Source organism: Paramisgurnus dabryanus, chromosome 8, assembly GCF_030506205.2.
Source record: "Paramisgurnus dabryanus chromosome 8, PD_genome_1.1, whole genome shotgun sequence".
Taxonomy (NCBI): Eukaryota; Metazoa; Chordata; class Actinopteri; order Cypriniformes; family Cobitidae; genus Paramisgurnus; species Paramisgurnus dabryanus.
Window position 1 is genome coordinate 26,897,194 of NC_133344.1, and position 12,512 is coordinate 26,909,705.

The 12,512-nt window shown below is 42.0% G+C and overlaps 1 protein-coding gene across 1 annotated transcript in view; it reads right to left on the reverse strand.

The window, feature by feature from the left end:
• The window catches only part of ulk2 (unc-51 like autophagy activating kinase 2), a 49,811-nt gene that overhangs the window by 16,327 nt on the left and 20,972 nt on the right, over positions 1-12,512 (reverse strand). The window contains exons 5-14 of the mRNA XM_065281286.2: positions 8,824-8,860; positions 7,355-7,528; positions 5,618-5,691; positions 5,427-5,528; positions 5,246-5,304; positions 4,970-5,052; positions 4,829-4,879; positions 4,659-4,747; positions 4,349-4,511; positions 3,851-3,911 (exon numbers count right to left, since the gene is read on the reverse strand). Of these exons, the coding sequence (XP_065137358.1) occupies positions 3,851-3,911; positions 4,349-4,511; positions 4,659-4,747; positions 4,829-4,879; positions 4,970-5,052; positions 5,246-5,304; positions 5,427-5,528; positions 5,618-5,691; positions 7,355-7,528; positions 8,824-8,860 (893 nt within the window). The remainder of the gene's footprint in view (positions 1-3,850; positions 3,912-4,348; positions 4,512-4,658; positions 4,748-4,828; positions 4,880-4,969; positions 5,053-5,245; positions 5,305-5,426; positions 5,529-5,617; positions 5,692-7,354; positions 7,529-8,823; positions 8,861-12,512) is intronic.

The window sequence follows — 12,512 nt, forward strand, 5'->3', positions numbered from 1 at the left end:
CTCAGGTTTTGATTAATCACGTTTTTCGGTTACATGGTATTCCGACTGACGTAGTGTCAGATAGGGGTCCTCAGTTCATCTCTCGTTTTTGGCAGGAGTTTTGTAGACAAATTGGCGCCACGGCCAGCTTGTCTTCTGGTTATCACCCGCAGACCAATGGGCAATGCGAACGGGCTAATCAGGATCTCGGTAGAACGCTCCGCTGTCTGTCGTCACAATATCCGAATTCCTGGTGTGATCAGCTCCCGTGGGTTGAGTATTCTCATAATTCTCTTCCCGTTACGTCTACCAATTTGTCCCCGTTTGAACTTTCCATCGGTTATCAACCTCCCCTGTTTCCATCACAGGAGCCCGAGGCAGCGGTTCCGTCTGCGTTAGCTTTCGTACGCAGGTGCAGACGCACCTGGAGGAGAGCTAAGACACTATTATTATCTAATTCCAGACGAACCAAAGCTGCAGCTGATCGTCATCGGCGACCTCCACCCCGTTACGTTTGTGGTCAAAAGGTATGGCTTTCTACCAAGGATCTGTCTCTCCGTGAGCCTTCTCGTAAGCTGGCTCCGAGATTCATTGGGCCATACAGTATTTCTAAGGTCATTAATCCGGTGACGATTAAGCTTAAGTTACCCCTTTCTCTTGGTCGGGTTCACCCTGTTTTTCATGTATCCAAGGTTAAACCTGTGATGTTTGCTCGCTATAACCCCCCTGTCTCTGCCCCCAATCCCCCCGCCCCTCGTCTAGTGGATGGTGCCCCTGTCTACACTGTTAAGAGGTTACTAGACTCCCGCCGCAGGGGCAGAGGATTTCAGTATTTAGTGGATTGGGAAGGATACGGTCCTGATGAGAGGAGCTGGGTTCCGGGTCGGGATTTGCTGGATCCTGGGCTGATCGAGGACCTCCGTCGGCGACAGGGTGAGTCCCCCGGTCCGTCTGGTGCCGGTCGTGGAGGGGGGGCTACTGTCATGACTGCTGGGTGATCGATGGCTGTGTGATCTGTGTGTGTGTGTGTTGTTTACCTGTGGTGCCGGTTCCTCGTGTGTTCACTAACTCCGCCCCCTTGTTTCAGTTGATTGTTCACCGGTGGTGTCTCGTTTACCTTTCCTTTTATATTGCACGTAGTCCTGTCCTTTGTTGCGCGCTCATTGTTTTATCACAGTCCTGCTGCCCTGCCTTGTCTTGTCAGTCGCTCTCTGTCTTCTCCTGTATTACCCCAGGTTTGGTTTCGGCATTCGGGGACGCGTCTTCACCCGGACCGCTCGCTTGTAGGAGCTTGGATTATACTGACTTTGTTTGTCTCTCGATACAGCTGGTTCGCTTCGTTTCTAGGCGGTATACCAGCTGTCTCCCTCTCTCCGGTTTGCATCTTCACCCGTGAGTGGAGTTCACCCATTTTACCTTGTGGATTATATTGATTTAACGACTGTTGTTTCTCGGAACCGCTGGTTCGCTTTGTTTTTAGGCGGTGACCAGTGGTTTCCGGGTGGTCCTTCTACATCTGGATTACACTGTGGATTACCCGTCTGAGAACTTGGACTTCCATCTCCGCCTGTCATCCACCTTCAGGGCGGCGTTGTTTTATCCCTCTGTTGCGTGTGGTGACAGTGCTGGCGTTCTCGACGGAGCGCGTGGGTGGCTCTCTCTTCCTTTGGATCTGTACTAAATTCTTGTGTAGCGCCGACTCACTCTCCCCTACTGTGGGAGTGATCACCGTGTGGGGATCTACCAGTGACTTGCTATCCTGTTTTCTATATTTTTCTAAATAAACTATTTAACTTGCACTTGACTCTGAGTCCGTTTTCTTGACAAGTTGTACTCTATACACGTTGTCATTATTTGCCTGGGCTTCTACTTTCAAAGCTAGGTATTAATTGAGTTATTAACAAAACCAATAGTAAGCAAATGCAGAGAAAATTATGCAATGTACAGTAATAAAAGAGCTGATACATTCATACAGTCGTTCAAATACAACCGGTCCTTTGAGAGCAACCGTAATGCTGATGTGGCCCGGGAAGAAAATGTGTTTGACACCCCTGGTTTAGGTGATTTCAAATGTTAACATTGGCTTTCAGAGATCATTCACCCTGCCTTTAATCTGCCTGTGAGGATTCCAGCAGATTTAAGGCCGAACTATGTACCATTTTTTCTGCGTGCGCAAGGGTCCGCTTACAGTGCGTGTGACACAATTTCATCATCAGAACAGTGCACAATGCACATGTATTGTATGTGTAGCTCCCGCTTGTACATACAGAAGTATGCAGTATATGTAGGCCACGACAGGTATTACAGATTGTCACGATGCGCATTCATCCAATGTCAGCTCATGTGTATGAGTGAAATAAACTATGCTATGCAAGGCTTTGCGTTCGACTGTACGCGTTCGTTCATGTATGCGTTAAAAACAGACTATACCCAGGACTTATAGGGCTAAGTATAGATAAGTAAAGGGCTATGAGCGTATACGCACAGTCGAATGCAGAAGCTTGCAAAGCGTAGTTCATTTGACTCATATGCAAGGCTGACGTGCGACACATGCACATTGCGGCAAATTGCACTACCTCTTGTGGCCTACATACTCCTGTACGTGCATGTGCGACCTACGCATACCATCCGGCGGTGGCGTACAATTCGCCCATACTCTTCTGATGACAAAAATTGTGCTACGCTCACTGTACATGGACTCTCACACAGTACAGTAGGGTTGCCTAGCTGCTTCAGGTGTATTTAATTTAGGTTGGAGCTGAACTTTGCAGGACAGTCGATCTCCAACAGCAGGATTGGGCACCCCTGCTGTACACAGACCCTCGCGTATGCGAAAAAACTAAACTAAACGAAACTATACTTTCAGCTTAATATTTCATGTTGGGGATCTGTAAGCTTAACCAGAAGGGCATTGCTCGAGCAGTGAAATATAAATGGGTCTGCCAAATGAAAATGAATCAAATAAATGGGTCCAACAAGTCAACAAGTCCAAGTCTAACACTTATGTAGCTTGACTAAATAAACATGTCATAGTTTGGATATTTGAAGGTTTGCGAGTATTTTAACTTGTCTAGTCTAAAGAGTGTGAAAGTGATTTGGTCTTTATGAGGCTGTTTACACTTGGCATTAACATGCGTTTTCGTCGATCGGATCACAAGTGGACGACGTTAATGCCAGGTGTAAACGGTGTTCAAAACGTTTTGAACGCGTCCACTTTCGACCACTTTCAACCACATCCAGAGGTAGTCAAAACCACTTTCGATCGGATCGCTTTGGAGTTGCGGAACGCAAATGTGGTTGAATGTGTTCGAACAGCCACACACGACCGCCTTCTCTCCGCCCATTTATCTAATCTGAGGTATTAAACTCAAGTTTTACGTCTTTTTTTGACTTCTGGCGTGAACATACGGTGAACAGCGCTATTTTTAGCCTTTCATTGATAAAACTACTGCGGGTGTTCTCCGTAGTTTCGTTTTGAAAGCGTGAAAGTTGCGCGATCCTATTTCATCAATTGCGCTGAAAATTCAGAGAAAGCTTCAACATATAAACGTACAAAACACTGTGCAGCATGTTTACTTGCTAAACAAGCAGCGGACTCCGACATAATGTTAGTTTGCGTCCATATAAACTCATAATTACTCCCGCTCGCGTTTGAATGACAGCAAAGAGACTCACCCACCGTCTCACGGACCGTCCCCTCACAGTATTCAGGACAGAAGAAGTCGAAAGTGGACAAAAGAGACAAATTTAAATACCAGGTGTAAACGTGATGTGTCTCTCTCGTCCACTTGTGATCCAATCAATGAAAACACATCTTAATACCAAGTGTAAACAGCCCCTATGTGAACCATGTTAGCAATGTTACACTCACCCTCCGCACAACAGGAATTCACTGGACGGCCTGCGGCCCACTGCACCTATTGGAAGGTCATCTGAAGAGAAAACCAGTAGTGAGAACTACACAAAACACACACGCTGTCACATACATCAACAAATCACGTCATTTGACTGTAAACAACACTTAAGTCTTTGTGTGTGGACTTCTTAATGCTGACTCAGACTACGGGGCGGGTTTCCCGGACAGGGCTTATCCTTGTCCCAGACTAAATTGCATGTTTGAGCTGCTTTCCCTCACAAATCTTACTAAATATAAGTGTCATTGTTTTGTCTCAAGATGCACACCAGTATTGTTTTATGTAAGGATGTGTTTTTGTTAAAACTACTTAGATGTCCTAACCCTAACTAAGGCCTAGTCCTGGATTAATCTAAACCCTATCCGGGAAACCGCCCCTTCATGTAAAAAAATACACACAAACAGCAACAGTATATAAATATAAGTCTGTTTAGTGAATAGTGCTGTTTGACTTACAAGACTGGTCTCCAGAGAGATGGGGCACAAGCACAAAGTCATCGGTGTCGCAAGAGGAGTTCTTGCTGCTGGTGCTACCAGCTGACAACTGCAGGTAGTTGGGAGGGCCAAGAGGTGGAGAGGACAGCACGTCTTCTGGGAGAGTCTGCATGTCTGGTAGTGACTGCGACACAAAGGTGGAGGTGAACGTGCTGTTAAACGCCTAAATGCTATAATCGTGCTGTGATCTCATACCATGACCTGGTTTTGGGTGGCTCACACCTGTTGTGGTGTGGCTATGTATTAAGGTGTGGCAACGTGATGGACTTACTGGAGGAGAGACGTAACGACAGGATGGAGAGCTGCCGCATGTGCTATCTGAGACCAAACCAGGACATTTAGGAACTGGCACAGGGCATGCTGGATAAAACAAGAAAATACATTTTGGGTGTCCTAAAATATACCTTATCTTGGAAGACATCATGAAATCTTTGTGCTTACATTTTTTAATAGTTGATGTTGGATCCATGAAAGGGTGGCTGAAGAAAGTGTCTGCAGACGGCAAAGCGTACAATGAGAAAACAATAAACAATACAATATTAAAATTTTCCTAATGCATCGCAAAAACAAAAATCCACTGACCAAAATCCATGCGGTCCTTCTGGTTCCTCTGAAGTAGACCCAACAGCAGATTTTCGAGATGAGGAGATGTTTCCCTAGGGATGCTGTAAATGAGAAAACCCGTATCAGTTAACCACAATATGAGACAGATGGACGATTTTGAGGGAGCACAAATACTGATGAAAATGTATAGCTTGAATGCACTGTAAGTTGCTTTATTGGATAAAGGTGTCTGCTAAATAAAAAAGGATTGAATAAAGTAGATGAACACTAGAAAACAGAAGATAGCATTCTTACATTGGCACCAAAGTTTTGTTCTTCTCATAAAACATCCTTAGGTCTTGGGGACTGTTCGCCTGGTTAGACGTATACATAAACAGGATAAGGTAAGTATTTAAATGCAACCCTAAACCATGACCTCCTCAACTATATGAGATAAACTAAACCAGACATTGAGTATATTGTATATTTAAATCACCTGGAATGGTGGCTTTCCCACGAGGCACTGGTAAATGACAGTCCCAATGCTCCACAGGTCAGCTTTAGCATCATAGTTCTGGGACATGATCACCTCTGGGGCCTAAGGGGTGAGGGTAGGACACCATGATGTTGCAAATGTCTCCATAGTATTATACAAATATGAGACGCCATCAGTCTGTGGTTACTGACCATGTACATCGGGGATCCACATAATGTGGCGGCCATCATGTTGCTCTGGAGATATCTTGCAAAACCAAAGTCAGCTGTTAAACAAAGAGCATGCCAGTGTTATTCATAGCAACATTATGACTTGTGCACAGGCTGAACAATGGGATATAACGACGAGACAATGCATGCAGAAATAGTCCAGTAAGGAACGTCTGAACATTAAAGGTGCCAAAGAATGCACTGAACAATATGTTACATAGGTTACAGGTATGTGGCTTTATTAAGTGCAAAAATGACTGTTTACAACCCTAGGACCTGTCCCCAAAATTAAATGGTCTATTATTACCTTATTTGAAAGGGTCATGAATAATAATGTTGAGCTCTGCTCTGATTGGCTGTTTCTCAGGGCGACTCATTTCAGTAGCTTTGTGTGTGTGTAAACAGGCCTTATATTTGAGCCTGAATCAGACGAAGATACAGATTTTGAGGAATAAACAATTGTTTGGAGATTGTTAATGGACCTTTCTGAGTGGTAAGTTTGTGTTTTTTTCAGCATGGACCTGCTAAACGTAACTGTAACGTCAAAAGTACAACTTCAGCCTAATGCTGCATTCACACCAGCCGCGGTAGAGGCGTCAAGCCCGAGTGATTTCAATGTTAAGTCAATGTGATGCCGTGTTGACGCACACCTGGAGGTCTCGCAGTGCAAATGAGGCGTTTAGTACGGTAGACGCAATTCCACCTCTTTAGTGCGAATGAGGCGAATTGAGCGCCTGGCGTGGTACGCGGAAATGGTGCTTTTTGTGCGTTTCACGCGAATTTGCATCTGACGCCCGAGTTAAAATTTTTTAACTTTGCCAGATTTTCGCGCTGCGTTAACCAATCAGGAGCCTTCTTGCTGCTGTGGCGGCAGCCCAGCTCGGAGTCACTCAGTCAACATGGAGGAACACTTGATATTGTCCATGAGCAGTCACCCGGAGCTATACGACACAAATTCTTATTTCTATAGAGACAGGAATAAAAAGGACCTCGCTTGGAAGAGTGTCAGTGAGGACAATGGGCAACCTGGTAAGTTGTAAATACACATTTCACTTTTGAGTCACGTGACGTTTATCGACCCATGGTATTCCTGGCGTTTTTAAGCTATTTTCCCCATATATTAAGGTGACCAAATACAAACCGGTAACTCTCTCGATGAATGCATCAACATCAGCAATCCTGCAAACAGACAACCGCATAGCACTTGCCCCTCCCACAAGAAGCGGATTTCGCCTCTGATGTCAAATGCTTGCTTTTTCCACGCGTCTACTTCGCTCCAGACATGCGAATGCATTCAAAATGTTCAAGCGGAAAACTACACGCGATTTTGACACCTCAAATGCAGCTGTAAACGTTAGCATATATAGCGCTAACTCAGCAATCAAAACTTGTTTTTAGCATTGAAACAACATTGTAATTCATTAAATGTGTAATTTAAAGTTGGGGCGTACATCCCAACTATAACGTCACTGTCAGTATTATGTTGAGATTGGTCTGGCAGTCTTTTGCATGCATGAGGTTTACATAAGAAGGAGGAAACAATCGTGTTTGAGGCTCACGATATGTCATTACCATGTACAAAACTCGTATTATTCATCTGTGCCAAGGTAAATACAGTTTTACATTCTGCGGCACCTTTAAAAGCTGAATAATACTTATGGAGGGCACTCCAGAATATAAGCATCTATACTGTATGTTGGAAAGAGTGCCAGTGGTTACCAATTTTGATCCGTATGCCGTTGATGCTCGACTTCTTGCGGCCTGTGTACGAAAGCAGAATGTTCTGAGGTTTCAGGTCTCTGTGAATAATCCCCTTGCTGTTCAGGATGCGCATGGCCGCTGCAATCTGCTGTAGAAAGACCCTTAGCGTCTCCTCTCTTAGCGTGCCCTTGGCTGAAAATGCAAAGACATAGTGCTGAGCAACACACCAAAAAATCTACACCCGGAAGACCTTGCATTTGCTTCAACATGCACATGCAAAGTAACTATCACATGTTTCTAAAAATAGCATTCAATGACTCAGACATCTTGTTTATCATCTGCACCGGGCATCATTCACCTTAATTTTATGAAAACAACAACTATAGATAGTTCCATGAAGACACGGTCTTAACATTTTAGATGTACACGAAACATACGTTATACTACACTCAGCTAATCCAGGACCATTAAAGTGTCTAATTTTAGCCCTTTATCATTTTGAATGACAAAATCAGAAAGTGGGATTACATGTAGTGATGTCGCTCCAGGGCCCCGTTTAAACAAAACTGGTTTAATCCACTGAGCTGTTAAGAGGATTCCCTTCACCCAATCTGCTCTATAAACAAAGCAATTATGATCTGGTAGAAGTCCCAAAACAGGTTTACAAATGTTTTGAGTGGTTAGGAGGTTGTATAACTAAAGAACAGTTGCATAAGTTAATAGGAGGGGGGTGGGTAGAGATTTTGAGATATGCTGTGCCGTTTCATCTGATGTGGGAACATTCACCTTCACACAACTGTTTTACAGAGATAACATGAACATAACAAGGGGTTACAGTCCAGCCAACTCACTGTTTCTCTGTTACGTACATACAAAGTAATGACACCTGAGTCATCTTTATTATGATACCCGAGTAACGCACATAACATGGTATATACACCAATCAAATTCTTTCTCTAAGAACAATGAGATCCTAAAACAATCTTTTTGTCAACACCAAATTAAGGTTTACCTGTTATACCCGCTTAATCATGTATTTGTTTACTAGCATGGGAATGAGGGCAACTGGCTAAAAGTGTATACAGTATGTAACCATGTTTGTGAAATCCAGGGTAGATTAAAGTTTGATATCAATTATTGATTTCACATTGATTTTGGACTTAGTACGTCAATATTAAAGTTATATTTTAACAAAATGTCCTTTACATTATGTAGGATGAGTTTCTGTAAAAAACAGTAATTCACAAAAATGACTTTAGCTGGATTTCACAGACTGTGTCACATACAGGTATAATAATAGAGTCAACTGTGACACTCCCTTGGGAGAGACAATTTAGCTTTGGTACATTGAGTCTCTATCCGTTGGGTGAAGTGTACTGCATCACACCAACTAGATTCAACTTAATGCCCATCTTTAAGTGTTTAAATTGTCATTAATGAGGTAAAAAGAAAAAAACACCTCTTCTATCACCTTAACAATAGCTTACCTTGCAAATAGTCTGCCAAGTCTCCTCCATTGCAATACTAAAAAAAGAAAACAAAGAAAATACAATTTTAACACTAAAATCTGTTCAAAACTATAAAAGACCGTGTAGGCTTAATCATTAATGAGGTGTAGGATATATACCACTGATGCACAAGCATACAAATGTGTCTAATTAGACTAACAACATCCTAAGATTCGAAGGCAGTTATCCTTAATGGACAGACTGATGTTATTATGCTGGCTCGTGACCAAGTTTCTATCTATTCTAGATACAAACTATCTACTTAGTTAAACATTTCAGACCTAATTGCTTCATGAACATTTTCAGAGCTCATATGCAACAGCAGCTATACATCACCTCCGTCAAAAATTTGAATGATATAAGTCAGGCCATTCAGAATTACATTCTACAAATTTTTGGCAGAATCTTTTAAATGCCAAAGCAATTTTTTCGCAAAGTCCTCTAAGTGCACAAAAGAATTTCATGATCAATGGCGCACAGGGACGTGCACAGGGGGGTTGCTCAAGTTGCCCGGGCAACTGCCCATATGCCCTCGACTCAAGTTGCCCTACCGAGCTGGAAAAAAATAAATTGTACTTTTACTTCGTTTACACTATGCAGCGTTCCTACGTTACTGTATTTTAATTAATTACGAAATTTGTATTTTATTTTTAAATTGCTGTCTCGTGTTTCTGGAGCATTCGCGAATTAATGACTCGTTTGAGTCGATTCCTTACAAAGTGTTGCAAATAAATGAGTCGTTTGAGTCGATTCTTTACAAAGCGAATGGGCCAAACTTTTTAAATTGGTCCGTGAATCAATTTGAATGAATTGTTCAGATCGCTGCAAAAACGGAATCGTGCGAAGCTGTTTTACTCGTAACCTATGTAGAAACACGAAGAATATAACCAGTGTTGGGTGACGTGGAAATGAATTTACCAATCTTTTAACTAAAAGCAAAACTTCACACATGTACCCGCCATTACATACAAGCGACCTGTTCGTCGTCAGACACGCGTGCAACCTCCAGAAGCATTGTAGCACAGATTGAAGAAAAGCCATCGATGATTGACATCTGATTCGCTGTATACTGTACTGTATGATGTAAGTGATTCTCACAAAACACACGTGACATGACAACGTAAGAAAACATGAGTTTTGTCTAAAATCAGTTTTATGTAAGTGTAAACTGTCAATGTCCTCGGACCATCTTAGGAGATTTCTAACTTTATACATAATATGCAAAACTGTTGTCAGTTTACTTGTCTGATATTTCAGCTATAAGCTACATCAACATTGAGACTAGAGTTAATTTGTTAATTTGAAATGCTTGTCTATTCTGTGTTTGTATTCTTTTTTCTGTACTGTTTGTGTATGTTGCAGTTTTACACATACTGTAGAAGTGCCCTTCATAAGTATTCTTCTGTTTGTTGTGGAGTCAAGAAATGTCTAAACATTATAATGAACATGAGATAAAAGTACAGAATCTGTCACATTATTTTTTTTTAATGGTCACATAGCTGTGTCCTGATTGTTTACACATGAAAAGCTTAAAATGTGTATGATCAGTTTGATTCACTTATGTGCATTTGTGTACAACACACATAAGTCAGCATTTAATGCTGTTGTTCTTTGTTGTTAAAGCATGTACGTGTTGAAACATAAACAAAGGTTAATAAAATGTGACATTCTAAACTTCTGACATACTGATATTTATCTTACCAATTTCTGGTCTCCACAGCAAACAGAAAAATCTTGTCTTTACAGTTCTGATACTTATGGAGGGCACTGTATTGTGTGTGTGTGTGTGTGTGTGTGTGTGTGTGTGTGTGTGTGTGTGCGTGCGTGCGTGCGTGTGTGTGTGTGTGTGTGTGTACCTGGTAATTACCACGTTGTGGGGACCAATAGTCCCCACAAAGATAGGAATACCAGTGTTTTTGTGACCTTGTGGGGACATTTTGATGTCCCCATGAGGAAACAAGCTTATAAATCAAACAAGATGATGTTTATTGAAAATCTAAAGTACAAGAAAGGTTTTTGTGATGGTTGGGGTTAGGGAATGGGGCAGGTAAGGGGAATAGAATATACAATTTGTATGGTATAAAATGCATTACGTCTATGGAATGTCCCCCCAAAACATGGAAACCAGAATGTGTGTGTGTGTGTGTGTGTGTGTGTGTGTGTGCGTGCGTGCGTGCGTGTGTATCTAGATTTATTTTTTCATGAGTAACTAGTAACTCGCTACTTGAGTATTATTTTCATTGCATACTTTTTACTTCTACTTGAGTAATTATTTATTTAGTTACTTGTACTTTTACTTGAGTAAAGTTTTTGGCTACTCTTTCCACCTCTGTTAAAATCTTCATGAATCTAGGCTGAGTTTGCCACGTTTAAGCCTAAATAATCAGACAGATAGCAGCTAGCTATCATAGCTTGCAAACAAGCAGATTAGGCTACAATTTTTTTGGTAGGCATTAGGCAAACATGTTTGCTGATTTTAATAAAGACCCTGTTATTCTCAGTCCTTCATATAGGCCGTGAGTTAAAAAAATAATAATAATTGGGGGGGTGCCCTTTATTTAGGTCAGAGCAACTGCCCCTAAAAATTCCTGTGCACGTCCCTGATGGCGCATGTATGTTGGATTACAATTGTCATACTGCAAGAGTTTAAGGAGGTTTATCGAATATATAAGCATATTGAATTAATTTTTAAACCTTTTGTATTTATTCTAAAAGGACAGTGGAGTGACTGCAGGCACATAGAGGGTTTTGCCGCGAAGGACAGTCAAATTTGTTAAAAGCAAATTAAATAACTAGTGACATTTGTGAAATTAAGTCATATCAATTACTTGCTACATTTTCATTGCCATTAAAGTAAGCATGAGCCTGATTATAAAAAATGCTCATTTACAAGAAAACATGTCAGAAGCACTTTGCAACTGATCTCTTCATTTACTCAACTGTTTCTAGATTTGGTGTTAACATTAAAGTAGACCTGTCTGAGCCAAAATCTACAGAAGCAAAACACCAAACTGATTCCAACAAACAATATTCAGAAATCCAGCACGATATTTTGTCAGATGGGACTTACAGTATTGTTCAAAATAATAGCAGTACAATGTGACTGACCAGAATAATCAAGGTTTTTAGTATATTTTTTATTGCTACGTGGCAAACAAGTTACAGTGTTTCCCATACATAGGCTCTACTTGGGCGCTGCACCCAGGTAAATTGCGACCCGCCCAGGTAAAAAAAATCACTTTACGAATTTCCGTATTTTCTGAACTCGACTGGATGACCCGTGTTTTGGAGAGAGAGAGAGAGAGAGAGCGCGAAAGAGAGAGCGCGAGAGAGAGAGCGCGAGAGAGAGGTGGGGGTCGGGTGACCGTGAAGATGATGCACGCGTCATAAACTCATCATCCAGCGCGGCAAACTGGATCAACTGCAGCAGCACATACGGAGCAGCCAGGGAACACACTGCGACCAAAATGGTCGCATATGCTTATGTGCATATGTGTTTATAGCATCTAAGTTGGCTTCATTTTGCGTGCAAGCACGTTGTGTCTCTCCGGTTGAGTGTCCGTTCACGTGCTCTCTGTTTCTCAATGAATTGGGCGCGACGCGAAGCAACCTCAGTGTCACATTGTATCCTTTCATGTTTCTGAACTTGAGCAGAGTTTTACCATTAG